Source organism: Microtus ochrogaster, chromosome 18, assembly GCF_000317375.1.
Source record: "Microtus ochrogaster isolate Prairie Vole_2 chromosome 18, MicOch1.0, whole genome shotgun sequence".
In the NCBI taxonomy this organism is placed as follows: domain Eukaryota; kingdom Metazoa; phylum Chordata; class Mammalia; order Rodentia; family Cricetidae; genus Microtus; species Microtus ochrogaster.
In genome coordinates this window covers 26,330,269-26,356,406 of record NC_022020.1, presented here as the reverse complement: position 1 = coordinate 26,356,406, position 26,138 = coordinate 26,330,269, and the positions used below count along the sequence as shown (strand labels likewise).

At 48.8% G+C, this 26,138-nt stretch overlaps 3 protein-coding genes across 5 annotated transcripts in view; 2 read left to right on the top strand and 1 right to left on the bottom strand.

The window, feature by feature from the left end:
- Window positions 1–2,947: 2,947 nt before the first annotated feature.
- On the top strand, window positions 2,948–13,680 carry Fchsd1 (FCH and double SH3 domains 1). Of its 2 annotated transcripts, XM_005356010.2 has the most exons (20): window positions 2,949–3,009; window positions 3,260–3,357; window positions 3,906–3,951; window positions 4,415–4,482; window positions 4,801–4,936; window positions 5,023–5,159; window positions 5,267–5,330; window positions 6,061–6,189; window positions 6,609–6,731; window positions 6,893–6,988; window positions 7,579–7,698; window positions 8,069–8,173; window positions 8,311–8,472; window positions 9,346–9,474; window positions 9,554–9,637; window positions 9,770–9,887; window positions 10,026–10,246; window positions 10,829–10,916; window positions 12,921–12,976; window positions 13,114–13,680. In XM_005356010.2, the coding sequence occupies exons 1-20, from the start codon at window positions 2,989–2,991 to the stop codon at window positions 13,177–13,179; spliced, it is 2,067 nt and encodes a 688-aa protein (XP_005356067.1). In that variant the 5' UTR covers window positions 2,949–2,988; the 3' UTR covers window positions 13,180–13,680. The 2 variants fall into 2 exon arrangements, with proteins under 2 accessions (XP_026639275.1, XP_005356067.1); XM_026783474.1 differs by having other exon boundaries at window positions 2,948–3,009; window positions 12,921–13,680.
- Rell2 (RELT like 2) lies at window positions 13,618–17,228 on the bottom strand. Of its 2 annotated transcripts, none has more exons than XM_013349602.2 (7): window positions 16,822–17,228; window positions 16,175–16,414; window positions 15,759–15,824; window positions 15,604–15,670; window positions 15,029–15,214; window positions 14,428–14,803; window positions 13,618–14,037 (listed from the first exon to the last, which is right to left on the bottom strand). In XM_013349602.2, exons 2-7 carry the CDS (start codon window positions 16,356–16,358, stop codon window positions 14,017–14,019), a joined length of 900 nt encoding a protein of 299 aa, XP_013205056.1. In that variant the 5' UTR covers window positions 16,359–16,414; window positions 16,822–17,228; the 3' UTR covers window positions 13,618–14,016. The 2 variants fall into 2 exon arrangements, with proteins under 2 accessions (XP_013205056.1, XP_005356069.1); XM_005356012.3 differs by having other exon boundaries at window positions 16,829–17,227.
- Window positions 17,229–17,775: 547 nt separating this feature from the next.
- Window positions 17,776–26,138, top strand: part of Hdac3 (histone deacetylase 3) — a 19,941-nt gene continuing 11,578 nt past the window's right edge. Inside the window, exons 1-3 of the mRNA XM_005356008.3 lie at window positions 17,776–17,885; window positions 17,981–18,063; window positions 20,532–20,674. Coding sequence (XP_005356065.1) covers window positions 17,831–17,885; window positions 17,981–18,063; window positions 20,532–20,674 — 281 coding nt within the window. The 5' untranslated portion in view covers window positions 17,776–17,830. The remainder of the gene's footprint in view (window positions 17,886–17,980; window positions 18,064–20,531; window positions 20,675–26,138) is intronic.

The following is a 26,138-nucleotide window of genomic DNA, read 5'->3' as shown; positions in this document are numbered from 1 at the left end:
GGCAAGGAGCTGGATAAGGGGAGCTCGAGGAGCAGGCAGCAGGAGCAGGTGTCATGTGCAGTGCAGCAGGAGAGGCCTTGGCCTGGTGGGCAGATGGCAGCAGCTGGAGCAGAGGCTGGGTAGCAGGAGAGACTAGATAGGGAAAGGCAAGCATGGTGACACAAACCGTTGGTCCCAGTACTTGGGAGCAGAGGCAGGTGGGTCACTGAGTTCAAAGCCAACCTGGTCTACAGAGTAAGTTCCAGGACAGCAAGGCTACAAGGCTACATTCTGTCTCAAAAAAAACATTCAAGAGGCAGAGGCAGGTGGATCTCTGTGAGTTCAAGGCCAGCCTGGACTACAAGAGCTAGTTCCAGGACAGGTTCCAAAGCTACAGAGAAACCCTGTCTTGAAAAATAAAATTTAAGGGCTGGAGAGATGGCTCAGAGGTTAAGAGCACTGACTGCTCCTTCAGAGGTCCTGAGTTCAATTCCCAGCAACCACATGGTGGCTCACAGCCATCTATAATGAGATCTGATGTCCTCTTCTGGCCTGCTGGCATACATGGAAGGAATGTTGTATACATAATAAAAAATAAATAAATAAAAAAGAATCCTGCCTGGAAGTCTTTAAAAAAAAAAAGAAAAAGAAAGTTTAAAAAAATAGGGGAAAATTTGGAGGATATGAGAAGGCAGAGAGGAACCCTTCGTCAGAGCTTCTGGCTAAAGCCTTTGCAAGTGACACAGCAAGAATCCCAGTACAATTAATTGCTCAAGGCCTTTCTCCCTTCCCAGCTGTAAACCTGCTAGGAATTTCACTGAAACTTCCATTGACAAGGACAGAATGTGTAATATATCCTTTGTGCAGCTCTTGTGGCTTTTGAGTTTTACTGTTTTAGAATTCTATCTGTCTCTCTTATCAAAAGAGATAGAAGGAAAAGAAAAAAGACTTCTTAGCAATCCTTTAAAATGTAATCTGAGAGCTGGGCACGGTGGTGCACACCTTTAATCTCAGCACTTGGGAAGCAGAGGTAGGTGGACCTCTGTGAGTTCAAGGTCAGTCTGGTCTACAAAAGTGAGTTCCAGGACAGCCCCTGCAGTTACAAAGAGAAACCCTGTCTCAGAAAACAAAACAAAAAAAGTCAAAGGAAAAGATGTAATCTGAGAACCACCAAAAACACCAAAACCACTAACATGGCTAGTGCTAAGGCAAATTAATTGCTTGCACTCCCTTGAGAAGCCCATATCCACAAGTGGGTACAAATATTCTTTCCCCTACGCTCCCTCAGGAAACACATACCACCCTCTCCTACTTGAATGTGTCTTACTTTCTTCTGATTGGATTTTTTTCTTCACTCTTGTGCTTTAACCTATATTAAAATATCTTGAATAAAATTTCCAACTCTGCTTCCTTATACCAGCTGGTCTTGAAATCCCTTCAATATCAAAGCCACGGATCCCTGTTTGGACTGAGTTGAGATCTCCTAAAAAGTCTAGGGGATGGGGGCTGGAGAGATGGCTCAGCGGTTAAGAGCATTGCCTGCTCTTCCAAAGGTCCTGAGTTCAATTCCCAGCAACCACATGGTGGCTCACAACCATCTGTAATGAGGTCTGGTGTATTGTATACATAATAAATAAATAAATATTAAAAAAAAGAAAAGAAAAACAAACAAAAGTCTAGAGGAATTCCTCAGGTTGTTGTGGGTTGTGTCTCTTCTTTCAAGAACGACAAGAGGGAGATAATGCTTCTTGCAGGGGCCAATCATCACATCCTTGTAGCCTCTATTCTGTTTGGATTGTAGGCACTTGGGATTTCCTGGGAAGCAATTACATTTTAAGCATAAAATGATGTTAACTCTCTTTTCAGTCACTGGCTACCATAGGAACAGTGGGTTATGGGAAAAAGCAGGAAGCAAGGAGTCTGGATATTAGACCGGAAAACTAACAATTAAGTCTTGGAGTGGGGTGGTGGTCTTGGAATTTGAGGGAAATAGATTACTAGGAATGTCACCCCTCCCACCCCGTGTGTGCTCTGCAGTAGAACCCGCATCTTACTGATGGAGGGATTGCGAGGTAAAATAAATAAATAAATTTAGTGCACACTATGGGGCTGGTGCTTGCTATGTAAGTGTGAAGGCCTGAGTTCAAATCCCTAGAACTCATAAAAGAGCTGGACTTGTAGTGCCAGCGCCTGTAATTCCAGTGCTAGTAGAATCCTCCGAAGTTTGTAAGCTGGCTAGCCTGGCATACACAGAAGAAAAACAAAAGAAACCCTGTGTCAAACAAGGTGGAAGGCAAAGATCAACACACAAGATTGTCCCGCTGATCTACGCTGGCATGCATGTACACACACACACACACACACACACACACACACACACACACCACGCTAAAATTGGTGAACTGGGGGGCATAAAGACCCAAAATGATGACAGGGCTTTCCAGGGTACACACCCCTTCACTGATACCATTAGTGCCTATTGGAGCCCAGGATGTACCCGGCTTTTCCTTTGTACTGGTTTCTGCGGGCTCCGGGCGTACATCTTACCCCTCTCACGCTAGCATTTCCAGTTCTGCAGGGATTAGGAAAAGGTGTCTCCCTTTGTCAGAGGCATCTTCGCTCAGGTGTCCAGTGACTCAGTTTCCCTGGTCACCTGGTCTTCTCTTAGTGTCGGGAGTGGTGATAGGCATATGTAAATGAATGACCAGAAATAATTACAGGCTGAATCAGTGGCTATACTAGAAATAGAAGCCAGGCGTCTTGACTCAGAAGCCCGAGGTTCTCCCTAGCGCCAGGCGCACGCTGCGTCCGCCCCGCGGCCGGGACCCTTCCGGGGTAGTGGTAGCAATAACAGGTTCAGTTCCTCTGCTGCCCCTGTGTGCTTCCGCGCCGGGCGCGCAGTTTGACGAGCGTGGGCGGAGCGGGCCTACTCCGGGGCGGGGCCTTGTCGTGGGCGTGGCTTCCTCGAGTTCCGGAGTGGACTGTCTGGCAGCCTTTGCTGGATCCGAGATGCAGCCGCCGCCCCGAAAAGTGAGATTTGCCCGGGAAAGAGGACTTCCTGGGGGATCTTGGGGAGCGGAGGGAGCCTACGGACACTCGACTCGGGGTGGAACACAGGGAGTGGCAAGGAGGTCAAAGCCTAACACAGAAGAAACCGAGGAAATAGCCCAACCTTTCTCGGGCCCCGCCCCCTCACCGCTCCCTGTATGGTGTTTTGTAGGTCCCCACGCCGGAGTAGGGTACAAGGCTGGGGATCTTCATCTCTTTTTTAATCCTACAGGTGAAGCCAGCCCAGGAGGTGAAACTTCGCTTCTTGGAGCAGCTGAGCATCCTTCAGACCCGGCAACAGAGGGAGGCGGATCTGCTGGAGGATATCAGGTAGCCCCAGACCCCTCACGTTCACGTACTCCATCTTCACAGGATCGAGAGCCACTCCTTCCTCGGCTTCTGCCAGCGTTGGGCGTTATCAGGCCGAGCTGGCCTACCCATTCATGACCCTCACCTTAGGCCTGCTTCCTCAGATATTGGGGCTATATTCATAAACGGAGAGCCCCTTCCTCAAACGGCTTGACCCCACATCACTCTCCTCACCCCCACAATCAAAAACAGAACATAATCCCCTTCCTCTTCCAGACCTGTTGGAAGTCTGGCAGACACCGAATCTTCTCAGTTCTCTCACCTCCAGGCCCACAGTTGGTCCTCCAGGAGTGGGAGGATCCTGCTGGGGCTCTGAGCAGTAAGGTGCAGCTGACCTGGGTTGCAGCTGCCAGAGGTGATCTCAAGGACTCTCTCATCTTTCAGACCCAGTCCCTCTGGATGTAGTCACTCTCTGGGCTGGTTTCCTCTTCCTCCTGCTCAAGCTGAGGGGAGGATTGAGTGTAGGAGAACAGGAGCAAACAGTAACCACTCATTCTCAACCTCCACAGATCCTACAGCAAGCAGAGGGCAGCCATTGAACGGGAGTATGGCCAGGTATGGGACTCCTGTCTGGACCTTCCCTCTTGTTCTAGATTCCTTTTCACAGGCAGCAGTGCCCTCCCCTCCTAACTGTGGTCAAGACCAAATAACAGTGTAATGTTTTTTAATTTGTGAGTTGATTAGAACAAATGATTTTGCAAAAAAATTTTTAAAAAGAACAAATATCTAGAATCTGCGAGATTTGTGTCACACCCTTCTCTGCTACTTACTTATCTGCATGATCCTGGACAAGTTATTTAGTATTTTTGGCCTCATTTTTTTCCTCTGTAAAATGGGAATAGTAATAATAATACCCAAACTCCACACATGGTTATAAGGATTAAATGAATTAATGAATACAAGGCATTTTGGAAATGTATATGTTGTATAGTCCAAGGGTGGTATTCTAGACCCTGGTTTGAAATTCTCCCCCAGTTGGGGTGGGTCTTCATAAAAGATATGGTGGTTTTCTCGTCAGGCACTCCAGAAGCTGGCTGGGCCATTCCTGAAGAGGGAAGGGCAGCGGAGCGGGGAAGTCGACAGCAGGTGAGTCGCTCAGAGCTGGAGGTGATGGGGAGCTCAGCCCCAGAGCTGTCTGGAAATGAGGACCTATGAGCAGGGGAAGGCACATGAGCTGCAGGTAGAGCTGACACAGCAGCAGCAGAGGAACTGACCCAGCAAGGACACTGTGGGTTGGGGTGGAAGGCATGAGTGATCCTGTGGCTGAGCTAATGGACTGATCGATTGATGGGCTCCTGGGGGGCGGGGGGACACTCTGTCTCTCATGGTGTTGGGTTGGGAGGGGTCTCATGAACCAGCGGATTGTTTCTCTCTTCAACACATATCTTCTCTGGGGAGGAGCAGGACAGTGTTTGGTGCCTGGCGCTGCCTTCTGGATGCCACTGTGGCTGGAGGCCAAACCCGTCTCCAGGCTTCTGACAGATACCGTGACCTAGCAGGGGGCACCGGGAGGAGTGCCAAGGAGCAGGTGCTTAGGAAGGTATGTCTCGGTGGATGGTGTAAAGGAAGCTCCAGTGTAAGATGAGCCATGGTTTGGGTCAGGGTGCTGTGTATCTTTGCCCCTAGGGGACAGAGAGTCTTCAGCGGGCACAGGCTGAGGTGCTGCAGTCCATCCGGGAACTGAGCCGAAGTCGGAAGCTCTATGGGCAACGAGAACGTGTGTGGGCCTTGGCACAGGAGAAGGCAGCTGATGTCCAGGCCAGGTGGGCTCTTGGATGTCCGAGGACACACAAAGTGTGATGTGAGGAGTATGGGGTGGAGTCAAAATTTCCCAACTGTGCTTGACTCCTGACTGTTTTTGCCTGCACAGGCTGAACCGAAGTGACCACGGGATCTTCCACTCTCGGACCAGCCTCCAGAAACTGAGCACCAAGGTCTGGGGGAATACAGGCATTTATAGCCTAGTGTTTGGGGGGTCCAGTGGCATAAAAGTAAGAATGGGTTGAACCTAGGTTTCCAAATTTCCTAGTGCTTCATTGGCAGGCATGTGGTAAGCACTCCGTCAGGTGGCTCCCCGGATTCTCTGACCCTCATTTTCTTCATTTGTATAGTGGAAACAATACCTTTCTTTCTTTGTCCCTTTATTTGTGATTCTTGAGCACCTCTACGTGCTAGGCAATACTCCACCCCTGGGGATGGAGTGAGAACAGGACTCATGGAGTTCCATCCTCAGAGAGAATGTGAATAGTCAGATGAAGGGTAATAGTTGGGTGCGATTTAGAAGGGAGATCTCACGGGGCAGGAGGCCTGAGTGCCAAGGAGGGGGCTGCTGGGGAGGAACCTACTGAGGAGAGGAATGGTGGGTGCAAAAGCTGAGGAGTCACTTAGGCTCAACGATCTGAGAGAACAAGACACAATCGTGGGAAGGGTTTCAGTGGTCAGCTCTTGTGAGGTCTGGTAAGGCACAGTTTGCATTTTTCGATGCATGCAGATGCCATGTGAGGGTTTTTAAGGCAGTGTTCTATGTGAAGGTTTTGGTGTAGCACCAGGCATGTAGTAGACACTCAGTAATGTGAGATCTGTTCTGGTTCTGGGTTTGAGATTGGCCTTGGAAGGACTCCCATGCTTCAGGGCTCCCTGCTGACTCTTATTTCCATTCCCTAGCTGTCTGTCCAGTCAGCCCAGTATTCCCAGCAGTTGAGAGCAGCCCGCAATGAGTACCTGCTAAATTTGGTGGCCACCAATGCTCACCTTGCCCACTACTACCAAGAGGAACTGCCATCCCTGCTCAAGGCCAGTACTCATCCAGACTACTCCTGTCCTCAGTGAATGCAGACACCACCCCTGTTTCTCCTTCTTCCCAGGCTGGCCAGTGCTAGTGCTTAGAGTGAATAGAAGATGCATCTATGGGCTCTGGTTCTGCTTCTTGGTGGCTCTGTCATGCTAGACATCTGACTCCACATTCCTCATCAGAGTTAATCCCAGTTTGCCCGCATCATAACACTGATGAGGTTCAAAGGGAAAGGATGTGGAAGTTCTTAAACTATGAAGTGGTTTAAACGTGACTGTGTATGACTAGAAACAGTCTTATTTCTTGTCTCCTCCTATCGCTCATGTGCATGCCCTATCCATGGATGGATAATCTGCACTAGAGGCCTGGGAGAATGGTTGCATGCACCTAATACATCATGGTACCTTATGGTTCTCTCCAGGTCCTGGTAAGTGAGCTGTCAGAATACTTGAGGGACCCCCTCACTTTATTAAGCCACACGGAGCTGGAAGCTGCAGAGATGGTCCTGGAACATGCCCGCCATGGGGGGCAGGTGACTTCTCAGGTGAGGACTGGAGCTGGGAGTGCTCCCTAGTGATGCTTTATGCTTTTTCATTGGAATCCAGCCCCTCTCCCACCCAATGCAGTGCTCACCTTTCTTCCAAGAAGGTCTGGAGACAGGGTTGGGTGGGTGGCAAGTGAGTGACTTGTATTATCCAACACTAGGTAAACTGGGAACAAGATGTGAAGCTGTTTCTTCAGGGGCCTGGAGTCTTTTCCCCCACGCCACCTCAGCAATTCCAGCCAGCAGGAGCTGATCAGGTGAGACCACCATGCTTGTGGAAACAGGCCAGATCTAAACGTAAGTATGTTCTAGACCCCTTGTCTCATTGTCCTTGTTCTGGTATCGATCTGGTAGTTCAGTCTTGGACAGGGGATTTCAAAATCCCATTCACCTCCGTCTGAACACAAACACACCTCAGTCCAAAGTTCAGTCCCTGTTCTCCTCATTCCACCTCTGCCATTCGACTCTGACTCCATTCCTGGGCCTGCCTCTACATGAGTACATACTTGTGTCCACAGACGAAGGCATTCAGTCCATTCTCTTTGTCCCTCACACTGGAGGTCAAGATGAAGAAGGAATGGGCCGGAGAGCTGGCTCATTGGCTAAGAGTACTTGTTGTTCTTGCAAAGGACCCGGGTTTGATTCCCAGTGTGCACTTGGAGACTCACCACCTCCTCGGGCACCAGGCACAAATGTGATGTGCAGATAGATATACACGCAGGGAGAACATTCATACGCAAAATAAAATAAACCTAAAACAGAATTTTAAAAAGATGAAGAAGAAAAAGGAACTGATGAGAAGGATAGAATTGTTTTGTTTTTCTCAAATATTCTTTGGCTTTTTCAGGTGTGTGCCCTGGAGCGGGGAGCAGAAGGGATGGTTGGAGAGAGTGGCCTGGAGAAAGAGGTTCAGCGTTGGACAAGCAGGGCTGCCCGGGACTACAAGATCCAGCATCATGGGCATCGGGTGAGGTGGGGGTGCAGGTATTGGGGGTGGGTAAGAATAGCTGAGAGATGGGGGCCATTGATGCAGTCAGGAAGGAGGGAAAGGAATTTTAACACAACAGTATGATTCAGCTGTTAGAGCACAGCTTTCAGAACTACACAGACTGGGGTTTGTATTCTCTGCTATTGCTTGTGAGTTCTCTAAGTCTGGGTAAAGAATGACCTCATCTTTCTGGACTTTGGTTTCCTCATCACTAAAATGGAGCCAATAATAATACCTACCTCACAGGGAAGGTAGGTGACACATTGCAAATGATGCAACTAGCGAGGTCCTGGGCTCAGAGTAAGCTCTGGCCCACAGCATCTCCACCCACCTCTGCCATCCTCACCAGGTCCTGCAGCGACTGGGACAGAGGCGTCAGCAGGCTCCAGAGCGAGAAGCCCCAGGCTTAGAACAGCGGCTACAGGAAGTGCGGGAGAACATCCGACGGGCACAGGTGAGTCCCAGCCCTGGTCCAAGAGCCACTGAAACCATGCCTCCTCATCTAACCCACCTCCACTGTGGTAGAGAAAAAGAGGGAAGCAGAGGGTAGACACAGCTATCCAGGGTATTATCTCTTCCTCCTCACACCAGGTGAGCCAGGTGAAAGGGGCTGCCCGGCTGGCCCTGCTACAGGAGGCTGGCCTAGATGTACAGTGCTGGCTGAAGCCAGCCATGACCCAAGCCCAGGATGAAGTGGAGCAGGAGAGACGGCTTAGTGAGGCTCGGCTGTCCCAGAGGGATCTCTCTCCCATGGTAAGTTCCTCCTTTTCCCTAATCATACACATTGGGAGGCTAAAATTCCTTGTTAGAAGGTAGAACATTGAAAATGGGAATCACAGTATCTAATTCAGAGGATTATTATGAGGCTGGGATGATACTGCCTAGTTTCTCAATAAACTTCTGATATTGTGATTAAGAACCGTGGTTCTGCCGAGCGATGGTGGCGCATGCCTTTAATCCCAGCACTCAGGAGGCAGAGGCAGGCGGATCTCTGTGAGTTCGAGACCAGCCTGGTCTACAAGAGCTATTTCCAGGACAGGCTCCAAAACCACAGAGAAACCCTGTCTCGAAAAAAACAAAAACAAAAACAAAAGAACTGTGGTTCTGCTGGGTGGTGGCGGAGTACGCCTTTAATACCAGCCCTTGGGAGGCAGAAGCAGTCAGATCTCTGTAAGTTCGTGGCCAGCCTAGTCTACAGAGCGAGTTCTAGGTCAGCCAGGGCTACCCTGTCTTGAAAAAACCAAAATCCAAAATAAAAATAAGTAAAATGAATAAAATAAACCATGGTTCTAGGAGCAGTCTGTAAGTTAATTGAATGCCAGCCACTCCACTTAATAGCTTTGTGGCCTTGGCAGATGGCTTAACCTTTGTGATCCTGTTTTTTCAAAAGTAAAGCGAGGTTAATATAGTTATACAAAACAGTGGTGAAGCATATATAGCACCTAATGGTTGTTGTTGCTACTATTTAGTATCATCCTGCCCTATGGTGGTTTTGATTGTGAGATATGGTGATTGGTTGAGGGGTACTGCCTTGACGGAGGATTCCCAGTGTCCCTTAGAGATAAGAGAGGCGTGTGGGAGACCCACGCAGTATTTGAGACAGTATCTGTCCTCTACCCTCTCCAGGCTGAGGATGCTGAACTTTCTGACTTCGATGAATGTGAGGAGGCTGGGGAGCTCTTTGAAGAGCCTGCCCCCCCAGCCCTGGCTACCAGATCCCTCCCCTGCCCTGCACATGTGGTATTTGGCTACCAGGTGTGAATGGGTATAGAAACTTCAGGTGGGCAATGGGCAGGGGTGGGGCAAATCTTGACCCCTTCCTTGTGGGGCTCAGGCAGGACGTGAGGATGAGCTGACTATCACCGAGGGTGAGTGGCTGGAGGTCATCGAGGAAGGAGATGCTGATGAATGGGTTAAGGTGAGTATGGGACCCTGGACTGGGGGCAGTGGGAGGCCTCATTCAGGTAATGCCAGAAACCTGAGTGGCATAGAGCCAAGGTCATGGACTGCTGAGCAAGTCTGATACCTGTTCACATTGCTGGGTGAGCAGGCTCGGAACCAGCATGGCGAAGCGGGCTTTGTCCCTGAACGATATCTCAACTTCCCGGATCTCTCCCTTCCTGAGAGCAACCACGGCAGCAGCAATCCCTCAGGAGCAGAGCCCACAGGTAAGAGAAGTAAGTTACAGATTCAGGGACCATGGTTATAGATAGATACAGCTTTCTGGATGGTTGTGGGTAGAGTGGCATGGAGCTAATGTACCACAGCCTACTGCTCATTTCATCCTCTCTCCTGGGCTCCTGTAGCATTCCTGGCCCGGGCCCTGTATAGCTACACTGGGCAGAGTGAAGAGGAGCTAAGCTTCCCTGAAGGGGCACTCATCCGCCTGCTGCCCAGGGCTCAAGACGGTGTGGATGATGGCTTCTGGAGGGGAGAATTTGGAGGCCGTGTTGGAGTTTTCCCATCTCTACTGGTAGAGGAACTGCTTGGTCCCCCAGGGCCACCTGAATTCTCTGACCCTGAACAGGTGACGCTTCATTCTCCCTCAGTTCTCAACCTCTGGGGTGACCCTTTCACCTCACCTCAACAATGCTCCATATTAATCTTAAAGCTTTGTTTCCTCCCTATGTTTGCCTCCTATGGTAGCTTAGTCCTCACTGTGTGCTTTGACTAGAAAGGGAAAAGAGAAACCAAGACACCCTTCCTAGAAGGTTGGGACTTTTAGGGCCAGGTAGGCCTGAGTACAGATTGCCACAGCATGACTTTGTGTGGTTACTTACCTTCTCTGAGCTGCCTTCTTCGTGTGTAAGACAGAAGCAACAGCTGCTCTAGCAGGCTTACTGTCATGACTAGAGATGACAGAGGGAAACTCCTCAGCCCCACGGGACACAAGAAGTGTTTGAATTTGTGTTGCCCTGTCGTGACATACCTGACACATAATAACTATTCAGTACATACTGGCTACTGAAATATCTATCCGTTACAACCCTCATTTGGCTGCTGTTGGTACTGAGAATAAATGGGAGAGAAACTGAGAGTGGGGTGAGAGGAAACGCTGGTTAAATGTTCCCATGGACCAGGAATGACTGTCTGCCTACCCTGTCTCCAGACGCTGCCATCCCCTTCTCCTCCCAGTTTTTCGCCTCCTGCACCCACCTGTGCCTTGGAAGGATCCGCTGCACCTGCTCTGCCTCTGGGTGAGTAGAGAGAATTGGGGTCTTGGAGCATAAGTAATGGCAAGGACGAAGTTTGGACTCTGCCTTACCTGCTCTGGTGCACCCTGGGTGTACCTTGCAGTAAGAGGTCCATGGCAGGGGGCTGGAGAGATGGCTCAGAGGTTAAGAGCACTGATTGCTCTTCCAGAGGTCCTGAGTTCAATTCCCAGCAACCACATGGTGGCTCACAACCATCTATAATGAGATCTGGTGCCCTCTTCTGGCATACAAACATACATGGAAGGAATGTTGTATACATAATAAATAAATAAATAAATAAATAAAAAGAGGTCCATGGCATATTGTCCAGGAGGAGAGCTTGGATTTGGAGCCAGGTAAAAACCCCTTAGTCCGTTTTTATTGTATGACTTGAGGTGGAAGGCTTAACCTGTCTGGTCCTTGGTTGCTGTGGGCCACTAGCATTATAGTAAAAGTACATCTGACAGATCACTGGACAAACTCATGGGAGTGTATTCCCGCGAGGAACCTGATGTGCGGAGCTTTGGGAACACCCGTCTCTTGAATAGTGGCTGTCAAGTCTATAAAAATCTTGTGAAGCCATAGCTTTCCTCCTTTCTATAATGGGATTTATCCTGAAATATCCCAGCGGTGTATAAATCATTCATTGAGATAACTGTACTGGCGACTGGGTGACCTCTCTCACATTGTGTGAAAGCATTCACTCAGTCAAACCTTTGTTCTCACAGTCAAATCTATACTTGGTCTAGGTTTTCTGTTGTTATACTTTAGTCTTTGGAGATAGGGCTAGCCTTGAACCAGCACTCCTTCTGCCTCTACCTTCCCGATGTGTTACGATTAAAAGTATGAGCCACTAGCCTAGGTTGGTTTATGGTCTTTAGAAAGTAAAGGGCAAGGCACTGGTTTATTGAATTATCAGGGGCTGGAGAGATGGCTCAGTGCTTAAGTGCACTTGTTGCTCTTGCAGAGGACCCAGGTTTGATTCCCAGTACCCACATGTGAGCTCACAACCATCAGTAACTCCAGTCCCAAGGGATCTGACACTCTCTTCTGATCCCAATGAGCACCAGGCATGCCTGTGCTGCACAGGCATACATGTAAGCAAAACACTCATGCACATAAGAAAAAAAAAAGTTAACCAAGATGTCTGTTAAGAGTATCCATCGCTGAGCAGTGATGGTACATGACTTTAATCCCAGCACTTGGGAGGCAGAGGCAGGTGGATCTCTGAGTCAGAGGCCAGCCTGGTCTACAAAGTGAGTTCTAGGACGGCTAAGGCTATTATTACACAGAGAAACCCTGTCTCAAAAAACCAAAATGAAGAAGAAAAAAAAGAGCATACAACATTGTGATTGGCATATAGGAAACATGGATGTTTTAGATCATTGTTTTCAAAATTAGCTATCTTTTCTCATGGAATTCTTACATTCTCCTAAAATGTACTTTTTCCTCTTAGTATCCTTGAACTCTGAGATATAGTATTTATCTTTGGATTAATTTCTATATTTTTTTGGGTGCTGGGGATCTAACTAGGATCTTGTTCATGCTAGGCAAGCATTTCTACCCTTATATCCCCAGCCCCCTAGTTTTCACCATGAAATACTCAGCTTTTCTGATATGCTCTAGTATGTCCATCTCTCCAAGTCACGTGCCCTGACTGTAGAGTCACTATCATCTCTTCCGCCACTCCTACTTCACTTTGAATAAGGTCGCATTGGGGCATGCTCTCCCCGCGTCCCTCTGTGCGTGCATGTGTGTGATATGGGATTCTCGATAGCCACTTCGAGGGGAGCTGTTGTACTCCACCCCCTTTCTTTGGTCCTTTGTACAGAGCAGTTGTGCATTAAGTGTGTGAGGATGGATGGACTAATGGATTTTATAGCTCAGGCCGGTGATTATTTTTTGCCAAGTCAACAAGTATTTATAAAGTATCACTATCCTAAGTGCTGGAGATGCAGCATGGAGCCCAACAAAGCTTGAGAACTGACTTTCGGTTTCTATTTCTAGACAAAGTCCTAGACTGCCCAGGACCTCTGGACATGATGGTGCCTCGACTCAGGCCGGTAAGAGCCTCTGTCTTGGAGAAGACTGTCCTGAAGGGTCATTCCTATGGGTCCTGTTTTGTATGCTGGGCTGAGGTAATGGACAGGGATATTCCCAAGAGGGACTCTGGGGCACTGATTATGTATATCCCCTGCAGATGCGTCCACCACCTCCCCCACCAGCCAAAGCACCGGATCCTGGCCATCCAGATCCCCTCACCTGAAGGTCGGGGGGTCACTGCTCCCCCAGTGATGCTGCTGCCCCTATCTCCATGCTGACAGACACCACCCCCGCAATGATCTGGAGCGACATAGGCAAAAGCTGCAGTCTTCCCCCATGTCCACTCTCGCCTCCAGGGGTAGAAGCTGGCCCTGTTCCCATTTCTGGGATTTGAACCCATTCCTTTCCCACATTGTTCTTCTGTCATCTCTGGGCCAGAACTACCCCTTTGATTTTTTTTTACCATCACCCCATATCTAGGGTGGTAAAATATCCCAAAATTTCTGGGGCTGGTACCCATTCCTTAAAGCATTTTACGGTTCTGGCTCATCTCTGTCTTCACCCTGCCTCTGTGGCCAACTCCACCCCGAATGCTGGGGTCACCAGGCCTGGAGCCAGGAGAAGAGCAGGTCTTGGAAGTCAGAAGGAGCTGGAGCCAGGATGCAAAGCAACTGTAATGGTCTGAGCGGATTTATTGACAGTGAATAAAGGGCGTGAAGTCCAAGCCAGGGCCTGGGCCTCTTGTGCCAAGAGGGCAGGGGGCCTAAGGTGCTATTGCTTTAGGGGCCCACCACGGGTAGGGCCTGGTCCCAGCTGCCACGCTCTTGCATGTGGAGCGAGATTTTGGGGAAGGCAGGCCAGGCAACCCATTGGCAAGTAGGGAAAGGAAAAAGAATGAGGGGTTGAGAATTGGGAGCGGCTCCTCCTGAGGTCCCTCAGCCTGGGACCATGTAACTCCGGATAGAAGTAGAGCTGGTCCCTCAACTGAGGAGCAGTGCTGTCCAGTGGAGGGGAGAGCCTTCATGGCTATCCATACCCTGGCAATGCCTGCTGGTATCCATCAGCACAGTGAAGACTGAGGCTTGGAAGAAAGGAAGGGGGACATTGTTGCTTCCTGTTTGAGCTCTGATTGACCAATTCTCCAGAGACCATTTCTAACTCCTGGAGAACCTCTATGCCCACCCCCACTCCCCACCACCGGCCAAGGAATCTGTAAGACACACTAAGCCTGTAGTTCACCCCAGGGTCTCAGGGAGTGATGGGTTTGGGTAGAAGGTGAGAGGATGAGATGACCTGATCTCGAGCTCAGGGAGACTCGCCTCATACAACCCCTGCGTCTGGTGGTAGAGACTCCTGAGAGAAGGGGAAGTGTTCAGTGGGAAGAGGAGGTGGATAATCAGTGTTGCTCAGCATAGGGACAGAAGATGTGTGTCCACCATTGCCCAATGCATCTCTGACCATGTCTTCATACCTGCTGACCTGAGGTGTCCAGTTTGGTTGGCTGTCCATTTGCCTCTTGACTAAGCAGCTCTGGACTTGGGCCTCTTCCTCTAGTGCCCAAGTTCAGTTCTGCAGAGGTTCCAGGGGCTCCCTCAAGTGTACAAGGGACTAGGCTGTCATCCTTGAGTCCTCCGTTCTGCACTGGGTGGGTGGCTACAGCCTGGGAGGGTGGTGCCTCAGGGAGCAGCCTTTCCGTAGCAGTTGTCCCTGTCCTAGGCTGCCCTCCTGCAGCCACCTGACTGGGCCCTGGTTCCTGCCCCCCACCAGAGCCCCAGCTTCTGTCTGTAGGAGAACCATCACGATGTTCATGTAGGCCATAGCGCTTCTCAATGTGTGTCACTCGGAATCTGGGTGGGAAGAGAACAATGCAGCTTAGGACTACAGCCCAAAGGTGACCTAAGCCTCCCTCCCTGGGGTTGATGGCAACTTCTATGGCCTGGGTAGGGAGGCCTTCTGAGATTGTGGGACAGACACTTTGTACAGCTTGACCCCTGCTGCAGTTGCTTGGTCATTCAGAGGAAAGTATTGGGCACCAACTTAATCTCCCTTTTCTTGGACTACTGTATCCCCACCTGCCCACTGAGAATACAGTGGTCTCTCCAGGCCTGGGGCGACCTTTTCCTTCCTTAGAGCGACCCTGACGGACAAGTGGGGGCCTCTTGTTGCGGCTACAGTGGATGCAAGGAGCTGCAGAGCCAAGATGCACTGTGTGATGATGGGAAGGAGCTCCATCCTGCAGGCTGGAGGTGGCATCCACACTGGACCACAGGAAGAAAGCAGAATGGAGCAGAAATGAGATTTCCATTTCCCTTCCTACCATTTCTTCTTTTCTCTCAACATAATCCTCCCCAAACCCCACCTTCCCCAGGTTCCAACTCCTTTTGTCTTGAGTAAATTCAATGTTAAGAAATGAGTGGTCACACATTCTTCCTTTCCACCCTGGTTACTAAGGAGAGTAATGTTTAACCAAAGAAAGTGACACCAGAGGTGAATGCTAGTCTGCATGGTATCTAGATTGGAAATAAAGGGTCAAGGGTTTCTGTAAAACTTCTTCCATAGGTTAGCTAGCCTTGTCCACCCCTCCCCCAACTCCCATGGTACTTGGGAAAACTGTATTAGAGCGGGTACTCCAAGGTTTCCAGCTCACCTGGAGAGCTGTACCGTCCCTTCTCCTTCGCTGTCCCCTAGCATCTCCTTCAAGGCTTCAGCATTGGCTGATAGGAGAGGGAGAAGCAATCAGTGCAGGTGGAGGTCAGGGCAAGAGACAGTTTAGGAAGGAGCAAGCTTTTGGCCTATACCCACCTTCATTTTGGATGATACAGCGAACAATCCTTTCTACTGTGTCCTCATTCATGTCATCGTCTTCAGCTGAAGGATGAAAGAGGTTGGCAAGGAAGTGGGAAATGAGTCAGCTTTGGGGGAATATGACTTGATGGCCCCAGGGGGGATGGCTGAAAATGTATCCCTTTACCTATATGCCTTCATGCATCAGGCTAGAAAAGGTAGGAGAGGAAATGGGGTCCCAGGGTTACCATGAGTGGACCCCCTTCTCTAGCCTCGATTTCGGGGTGGAGTCACTCACTTTATATGCAGACTCAAAAAAGCATCATAAAGCTGTCTTTTGGGCTGGGTCTGTCGGCCAGGGAGGCCGGAAAAAGTTGGGGGAGAAGGGTAAAGAGGGAAGGTGCCTTAATCAGGGTTCTAGGCTCCTCACTCACGGGGCTGGAGCTGGGCATCATCAGGCTCTGAGCCCCTAGACGTGCGGCAGCGGTAGCCTTTCTTCTTGAGCACGTGGCAGATCATGAAGCCTACAAGGCCCATGAGGAAGAAGACCAGCACAAGCAGGAAGAGCATGTACAGCCCATGTTGGGGCGGCTCCAGGCCAGGCTGTGGTTCCGACATGAGGCCCTGGGGGGCGAGCGCGGGCCAGGGCGCCTCCTGGGTTTAGTGGGCTGCAGCTGGGTACCCGCAGAGTAGGAAGGCATCTTAGGATCCGCAATAGGAGGCCCGCCCCACCCCCTACCGAACAAGGAGCTGTCCGTACTGAGGGTGCTGGTTGGCTAAAACCGCCGCAGGCTGGAGGCCAGACGGCATCTACAAAAGCCCTCTGCTGCACCCCAGCCCCACTTTTCTGCCGTACAGACAGCTATCCTTTACAGCTCATCCCGCACCCCCGTCCCTTCCAAGGACACTGCAGCACAAGATGGGACGAAATTCTCAGACAACGAGCCCAGGAAACACGCTTGAGTCAGTGTTGCTACCTCCTCAACACCAGCCTGAGCCAGGCCTCGTGCATCCCCCATCCCTCCCTGCATTCCCGGGTCCCTTCTTTTTCGGTTCCTCCCACCCTGACCACCTGGCCCACCCGGTACCGGTGGTTTGGTTCTGTCTCCGGCTCCGGCTCTGGCTCGGGTCCCGGTTCCAGGGGCGTCCTCGTCCGGCTCAGGGCCCCCGATGCCCTCCCGGAGCTCATCCCTTGCTTCCTCCCCCTCCCCCCTTTGCCGCCTCACCGGCTCCGGGCTGGTGGCTGCGGATACCGGTGCCGCGGCAGACGGGGGGAGGGAAGGATGGCAGAGGATGTGGACCGGTTGGGAGCCGCGGCAGGCTCCGGACCACTCCTGCCTGGGAAATGGAGGGGATAGGGGGGCGCCTCTGAAACTGTCCCGGGTTCCCAAATGCCTTCACGCGTCGCGGGCCCGGGACCAAGGGGCGGAGCACAGGTGTGCGGGGCGGAGAGCGTGAGCCTTACGCGTGTGAGTGAGATGTGCGCGTGACTGCGCCGCGCCCCCCCCCGCGAGGAAGAATGTGCGGCTCAAGTCTGGGTCTTCATGGGTGGTTGGGAGGTCAGGAGGGGCTCTGGCCACCGGTCTAACCCTCACGTCTGGCACAGGTTCTGCCCTCCGAACTCGTTTCCCTGACGAGTGGAAATCTTCCTAGCGCACTGGGAAAAGCTGGCTTTCTGCGCCTGAGAGGGGCAGGGTGGCCAGATCTTCCGAGGTTCCTAGAGAGGGACCATTGCCCCAAGATCCGTTTGGGGCTAGCAGCTGGACGGGATGACTCGGTTTCCCGAGGATATGACCCCCACCCAAAAAGAAACGGCCCTTGTATCTTATGAATAATGCCACGGCTCCCCGCCCAAGCCTCAAGAACCCAAGCCTCAGAACCCGGGCCAGGACAGCAAAGCGAGGGGCAGGACTCCCATAAGGGGCGGGACTCCTATAAGAGGCGTGGCCCGGAGTGCTCTAGGGAGGCGGGGCCGAGGGCTCCTTTCCGCAGTGGTTAGTTGCGTGCTTGCGCAGCACGCACGGCGGGGGTGGGGCTGGCGGCCGGCGGCGGGCGGGCGGCTGAGGCACCGGGCCTGGTCCCCCAGCACCATGGCCAAGACGGTGGCGTATTTCTACGACCCCGATGTGGGCAACTTCCACTACGGTAGGGCACAGGGTTGTGCGGAAAGAGAGGTTTTGCGGGAAGGGCTGCAAGTCTAGGGGTGGGAACTGATCAACTCTTTCCTTCCCTGCCCCCAGGAGCTGGGCACCCGATGAAGCCCCATCGCCTGGCATTGACTCATAGCCTAGTCCTGCATTATGGTCTCTATAAGAAGATGATCGTGAGTCCTGCCACTTCTGTGGGGGTTTGGGCCAGGGAGTGAGCTGCAGCCTTAGGCTAGGTGGACTGCACATATCAGGTGCAACCTACCCCTAGAGGAGGGGGAGCAGGATAGAAGGCACACAGGACATTCCCTATGTGCAGTGGTGGTGGTGGTACTGAGTGGAGGGTGTTCCCCGACTTGATGGAGACACATTTTTGACCTTAGGTGACACTCCCTTTTAATTTGAGGACAGACCAGCCTCTGGCCTGGGGTTAGGGGGACCCTTTGAAGACAGTTTTGTTCCTTCTCGTTTTATTTAGTTTACGTGTTGGTGGATTGAATCCAGGGTTTCACACGTTAAGTGAGTGTTTTGCCACTGAAATATGCCTCTAGTCCCTCTGTCTTGTAGAGTGGATAGCGGTGCAGAACTGAAGATGAGGGTTGGGAATATATTTTCTGGTGAGATTTCCCCATAATTCCTGCTCCTTTTCCTGTGTCCTTTACCTGAAAGGACAACTCTTGGGTACAACTCTACATTTTGTGGTGTATATGTGTAGAGAATATTCTGGGAATTTACTTTTTGTTTGTTTGTTTGTTTTTGTTTTTGAGACAGAGTTTCTCTGTGTGTAGCCCTGGCTGTCCTGAAACTCGTTCTGTAGGCCAGGCTGGCCTCTGACTCAGAGATCCACTTGCCTCTGACTTCTGAGTGCTGGGATTAAAGGTGTGCAGCACCACTGCCTGGTGGGAATTTACTTTTTAATATAGGATGTATCTATATGGTTCTGCCCAACTCTCCATTTCCCATGTTATACAGGTACTGTTTCTCTCCAGCTTGGAATTTCTAGCTGTGAAATGGGACAATAGCAAGCCTGGCCCTTATGTACTGTGAAGATATTCAACAAGTAATCAGACACAGGCAGTGGTTTGGGTGTAGAAAAGAGTGAGGTGGTATTAGTGCAAGTCTGTGAACCCTCTAAAATTATCTGTGTGTCCTTTTTATCCATTTTGTAGGGAAGCAAAAGTGTTGCCCAATATTCAAACCATTGTTTGTATCTCCACCTCTACCCCCGCTAAGGATAATAAATCTTTGGTTTAGGACTTTGGATTTTAGTTAGATTGTCATACATGTCATAGATTTGATCCCATGGTGAAAAACCCCAAGAAAAGAATCTGAGTTTGAGAGAAGAGATGAGGTTAGAGGAACCCATGAGTGGGAAAGCTAGGAACAGGCATGTGGGCCAGGAGAAGTGAGCTGGGAAGGGAGGAGAAACTGGGCTGCAGGGAGGAAGGAGGTGAAGTGCTCTTCAGGGGTCTTGATAAAAGTTTCTTGCCCTGGGGCTAGGGAGATGGCTCAGTGGTTGAGAGCACTGGCTGCTCTTCTAAAGGACCAGGGGTTCAATTCCCAGCACCCACATGGCAGCTCACAGCTCTATAGCTCTAGTTCCAGGGGATCTGATACCCTCACACAGACATACATGCAAGAAGAACACCAATGCATATAAAGTAAAAATAAATAAATTTTTTTAAAACAAGCTTGCCCAGAATAACATCTCTTCTTCACTCAGAGTTGTCGAAGAGTAACAAAGGATGGGGTAGGAAGATTGTTTTATGTGTTTTGGACAGTCTCCAGGGCTGGAATCAGTGTGGAGTGGTCTCAGCCCAAGCATTGGTAGAGCACTGCCTGGGTTTGTTGTCAGGTGTTTCATCCAAACTAGACCTGTTGTCCCCTTCCTGGAATTGTGGAACCAGTAAGAAGACCACGTGTCAAATGAGCAGTGAAACAGACTTTTATTATTATTTATTATTATTTGGGCCACAAATATAAGTGGGAGATAACATTCTCAACTCCTAGGAACCAGAAGGTTATAGGTGTAGGGGTTAGAATGGTGGTTCAGCCTGCCTCCAAGCCTGGTGATCCGAGTGAGAACCCTGACAGCCACATGGTGAAAGGAGAGAATTGACATCTAAGTTATCCCTGACTTCACTGTGGCATTTGTACCTACCTACCCCACCTACCCACACACCCACCCCCACACACAAATAATGTAATAAAGTTTTAATTAAGAATTTATAGATATAGAGTAAAAATGAGGTAAGAGAAATAGACTGATAAAAGGGATATTCATTTCTTTTTCTGTCTGAAACTGGACAGAATATTTCTGGGAATTCAGGAACTCTTTTTTTCTCTCTTTTTACCACTTTTTTTTTTTTTTTTTTTTTTTTGCTTTCTAGTTGTTTCCATGGCTGTTGTCACCTATCATGGTATCATTCAGTGTTTAGGTGGGATTATAATTAAGTGAGGTCTTGTCGTAGTTGGGCACTCTAATAGCCCTCCTGGGCCGATCCTGTTTTGGCTAGCCCTCCTGAGAGAAACTTCCGCCCCACAGTTATCCTGCCTTCAAAGATAAGATTAGGGCAGTATGGAAATCCAGCTAGTACCTAGGCCGTGCTCAAAAGAACAACTTCCCTTTTGTCTCCATCCCCAGGTCTTCAAGCCTTACCAGGCCTCCCAGCATGACATGTGCCGCTTCCATTCGGAGGACTACATCGACTTCCTGCAGAGGGTCAGCCCCACCAACATGCAGGGTTTCACCAAGAGCCTGAACGCCTTCAATGTGGGTGACGACTGGTGAGAAAACATGGGGCTTTGTTGTCAAGCCAGAGGCCAGGCACTTCAGTCAGGTCCCGTGGCAGCAGTGGAAGGAGCCTTCTAGTCAATGAATTATCATTCACAGTAGTCGCTGGGCGGTGGGCGGTGGGCGGTGGCCGCTGGGCGGTGGTGGCGCACGCCTTTAATCCCAGCACTCAAGAGGCAGAGAATGGCGGATCTCTGAGTTTGAGGACAGCCTGATCTAGGGAGTTAAGTTCCGAGACAGCCAGGGCTACACACAGAAACCCTATCCCGAAAAACAAACAAGCAAAATACCTACTAGTCATTTGCTCTGTCTAGGCCAGGCCCTGTGCTAGGTATGAGGGATACAAAGCCGAAGAAAAATGACAAAATTTTAATAGTATGCCTTTGCTAAGTAAGTCATGGTACTCGCCATAGGACTTACGTAGCTAGATGATTCTGCCAAGTGTGCACACTAACTTTAGGGCAGGGCTGTTCTTGGGTGAAATAATAGAGATTGAGCCGAGCTCTGGAGAGGGATGTGGTAGGAAGGACAGCAGGTGCTAGGGGACTGCTCTAGGTGGGATATGACTTACCTGGGGACTAGCAGGAAGTGAAGAGAAGAGTGATCTGAATGGAGGCTAAGATGAGTGGGGCCTTTAAAAGGATAAAGCCTGAGATGGCTCACGTCTGTAATTCTGGCACTTAGGCAGAGGCAAGAATGCTGCTAGTTGATTGATGACCCTATTTTTGTTTTGTATGTTTTTTAAAAGTTTAAACGTAAAATGATTTACGTTGTAAATCAGTGATTTTTTAAAATTATTTATTTATTTATTATGTATACAATATTCTGTCTGTATGCCTGAAGGCCAGAAGAGGGCGCCAGACCTCTTTACGGATGGTTGTGATCCACCATGTGGTTGCTGTGAATTGAACTCAGGACCTTTGGAAGAGCAGGCAATGCTCTTAACCACTGAGCCATCTCTCCAGCTCAGTGATTTTGTTTTTATAGTAGATGAAAGTCATAAAGACCAGGGAATGAATGGCATGACTAGATTTTAATTAAACATTTTTTTTTTTTTTTTTTTGATGACTGGAATTGAATCCAGTCCTTTGTGCATGTTACTTGGGCAGTCTGCTGATAAGCTGCGTCCCTAAGCAGACCAGGTTAACACTGAGCTTGTATGGGAGGCAGAAGACTCAAGGGGCTCTAGAGAATGGGCACAAAATGATCAGTGAGCCATGCTAGCCCTCTGGGACGTGAATAAAAAATAATCAACATAACAGCTACAGAGTACTCAATACTGTTTGTTTTATCTTCTTATTTATTTATTTATTTACCTGTGAGACAGGGAACTCACTATGTAGATCAGGCTGGCTTCAAACTGGCCTCTCTAGTTTTGTGATTAAAGGTGTACACTATCACACCAGATACTGTTGAAATTTTCCATTAAAATTTTCAACATTCTTGAAAGTAGAGTAGAAGAGTGAATCTGTGTACATTCTTTACCCAGCTTCCACACTTAGAAGTAAAGAACTGGTCTTTTTTTTTTTTTCCTGAAGAGATAGGCCTCATTATTTAGTAAATGCTGGCCTTGAACTTGAAATCTTCCTACTTTAGCCTTCTAAGCTCTGGCACATTCTTCCATACCTGTGTAGTCTTAATTCACTTGTATCTTTATGTTACGTGAATTTAAAGCAAATCCCAGATGCCATAAGTATTTTCATCATGTGTCTCTAAGTGATACTCTTGTTTCTCTGTGAAACAGTCCTGGCTCTCTTGGAACTTACTCTATAGACCAGGCTGGCTGCGAACTCAGAGATCAACCTGCCTCTGCCTCCCAAATGCTGTGTGTGTCTATGTGTGATGCATTTTATTTAAATCAGGATCCAAAGAAGAGCTATACATTCACTTGGTCTCTTGACATGTAATTTATGTCTTTCCCCTCTCCACTTTGAATTTATATTTTGAAGAATCGAGGTTGTTGATCCTCTGAGTTGTTTCCTATAAACCTATTTTATATTTATAAAATATATATTATATATTTACTAAGCCCCTACCCTATTACGCATCATGCTGAGGGTTACACACACATTCAGTTAATTCTCATAGTAACACTGGATGTAATAGCCTATTTCCTGGTGTTGCCCCTAAGTCTGGGAAATTTGGTTGTTTAACTTGAGTCACCTAACTGTGGATGTGGTAGGATTCTGGTCCAGAGCCCAGGTTTTTTGTTTGTTTTGAGACAAAACCACGTGGCCCCAGGGTGGCCTTGAGTTTGTGATCCTGAAAGCTGACTAAAACAGAATCTGCTACAGGCTCCTGAGTGCTAGAGTAAGTCTTCCTCCACCACGTCTGGCCCAGAGCCCAGGTTTGTAAGCCAGTTTCCTAATCTGTTTCACTGAAAGAGCCGAATGACAAGTAGCTGGGGCTGTAGTTCAAAGGCCAGTTCTTTGTCGACTGCTGTGAGCTCCTTACCCCTGACCCCCACACCTCACTCCCACATGTGGCAATGCTCATGGCTCTCCATTCAGCCTTCACTTCCATGTGGTTCTTACTTTCCCTTCCTTTTCTTTGAAAAATCTTTTAAAAATTTTACTGTGTATGAATGTATATGTATGTGTATGTCACATGTGTGGGTACCTGTGGAGGTCAGAAGAGGCCATTGGATGCCAGAGGTGGAGTTCCCAGTTGGTTGTATGTCCCCTGATGTGGGTGCTGGCAGCTAGAACTAGAACTAGAGTAACTAGTGCCTTAACTGCTGAGTCACCATACACCACCTCCTTCTTTCTTCCTCCCTTTCTCTCCTTTCTCTCCTTTCTCTCCCTCCCTCCCTCCCTCCCTCCCTTCCTTTCTTCCTTCTTTCCATTTGTTTTGGTTTTCAAGACAGGATCTTCTTAGATAGCCCAGGCTATCACTGAACTGGTGGTCTTCCCACCTCAGCCTCTCAGCGCTGGGATTCTGGGTGTGTGTCGTGGTGCCTGACTTCCCATGAAGCTTTTCTTGACAGCATTGGCCTACAGTTCTGTCCTATACACAGTGTGCTACTCATTTGGTGTTAGTGTCTTTCTTCTTCTTCTTTTTTCTTTTCTTAATTGTTTCTGCTGCTTCTTCTGAGTTCACTTCCCAGATCTGAGAATGCAGAGTCAGCTCTGAAGCTGAAATGTTTTTGGGAAGTAAGGGAACACTCCCTCTGGGCATTTGTGATCCATCAGTGGTCCCATCAAATGTAAACTATAGCCATATTTATCTATACTCTGTGTTTCAGAGGATCATTTCTCCCCCCCCCCTTCTATTTTAAAATTAATTCCAAATTGCTTCTTGACATGATGGCTAAGTCTATCATGCCAGCTGAGAAGGCATAAGTAATCTAAAATTCATAGCTAAATTATATTTTGGGGAAGAAGCAAATCTTAAGTCTACAAGTCTCTCTTCTCACTTTATCCTTTACCTGTTTCTTCTGGTGTTGATCTTTTTTGGTTTTCTGAGACAGGGTTTCTCTGTATAGCCCTGGGTATCCTAGAACTAGCTCTATAGACCATCCTGGCCTTGAACTCAGAGATTCATCTGCCTCTGCCTTCCACGTGCTGGAATTAAAGACATGTGCCACCATGCCCAGCCATGGTATTTATCTTTACATTTTTAAGGAATAAAATTACTGTTGCTAGTTCTCCTAATCTATATATTTAGATAATACCTACTATGTGCTAGGTACTGTTTTAAATGCTTTGCAGCCAGTCTCTCAATATCAACAACCTGTTATCAAGCAGGGCTTGATAGTATTGGCTTCTTTGTAAAGAAGAGGGTATCAGGGTACACCCGGTTAAACAGCTTGTCAGCCCGGCCTCACTGTCACTAACTACATGGTGAATGTAGGTTGTCCGCCTTCTGAATCTGGCTTACAATCATACTTCTCTACTATATTATCTCTTATTGCTGTTTCTTCTTATCAATTTTAGATGTTGTCTAATAAGCCATTGGTGTGGAGTATTAGCATACCATCCTACTATGTTCCCCCCCCCCCTCTCAGTTCGTGATGCAGTAATATCACAGTTTATATCATTGATGTATTTATTTACTTGGAAATTAATTTTTTCATTTACTTATTTACTTATTTTTGAGGGAGTAGTACCTGTGTCAGAGGACAGCCTATAGGAGTAGACCTCCATATGGGTTCTACAGATTAAATTCTGGTTGTTAGGCTTTGTGGCAGCCCCCCCCCTCCCCCCCCAATCTGCTGGGCCATCTTGATGCTTCCTTATTTGTACGTTTGCTTGTTTATTTACGTAGAGACAGAGCCTCTGGAGCTGAGGTTGTTTAGCCAAGGATGACCTGAACTCTGCTCCTCCTTTGCCTGCATCAGCATGTTAGGATTATAGGCGTGAGCCTCTACCTCTAGCCTCAGCTTTTTTTTTTTTTTTTTTTTAAAGACAGGATCTCACCTTGTAGCCTTGACTGGCCTGGCACTCTCTCTATAGACAGTCTGGCCAAAAACTCACAGAGATTGTCTGGCTTCTGATCCGAATGCTGGGATTAAAGATGTCTACCACCACACCCAGCCTTCACACTTTAAAATTTATCAGTATTATATGGTTACATTATTATTATTATTGTTTTGGTTTTTCTCCCCCACCCCCCATCCCCAAGACAGGGTTTCTATGTGTAGCCCTGATTGTCTTGGAACTCACTCTGTAGTCCAGGCTGGCCTCAAACTCAGAGATCTGCCTGCTTTTTTCTCTTGAGTGCTGGGACTAAAGGTGTGTGCCGCCACCACCCAGCTATGCTTACATTATTATAATTAAGATTCCAAGTAGTACTACTATTTAATTTATTTTCCTGTATATATTTTTGTTTTTTCTAGAATTGACAATTATCTAATATTTTCTTACATGGTCATTGTATAGACTGCACTGGATTTTGGAGACCTAAGGCTTGGGATTTATTTATTTAGTGTGACCCTTGGGATTGGTTGTGTATGTGCTTTGCTTCTGTGTTAAAAATTTAAGTTTGAGGGCTGGAGAGATGGCTCAGTGGTTAAGAGCACTGCCTGCTCTTCTAGAGGTCCTGAGTTCGATTCCCAGCAACCACATGGTGGCTCACAGTCATCTGTAATGAGATCTGGTTCCCTCTTCTGATCTACAGGCATGCATCCAGGCAGAATATTGTACACACAATAAATAAATAAATCTAAAAAAAAAAAATTTAAGTTTGAGCTGGGCGGTGGTGGCACACGCCTTTAATCCCAGCATTCGGGAAGTAGAGGCAGGCAGATCTCTGTGAGTTCGAGGCCAGCCTGTCCTACAGAGCACGTTCCAGGACAGGCTCTAAAGCTATAGAGAAACCCTGTCTTGAAAAACGGGGATTGAAAGCATGTATGCGCCACCACCACCCAGCGCCACCTCAGTGTTTTAAAACAAGGTCTCTCAGCTGGGCGATGGTGGCGCACGCCTTTAATCCCAGCACTCGGGAGGCAGAGGCAGG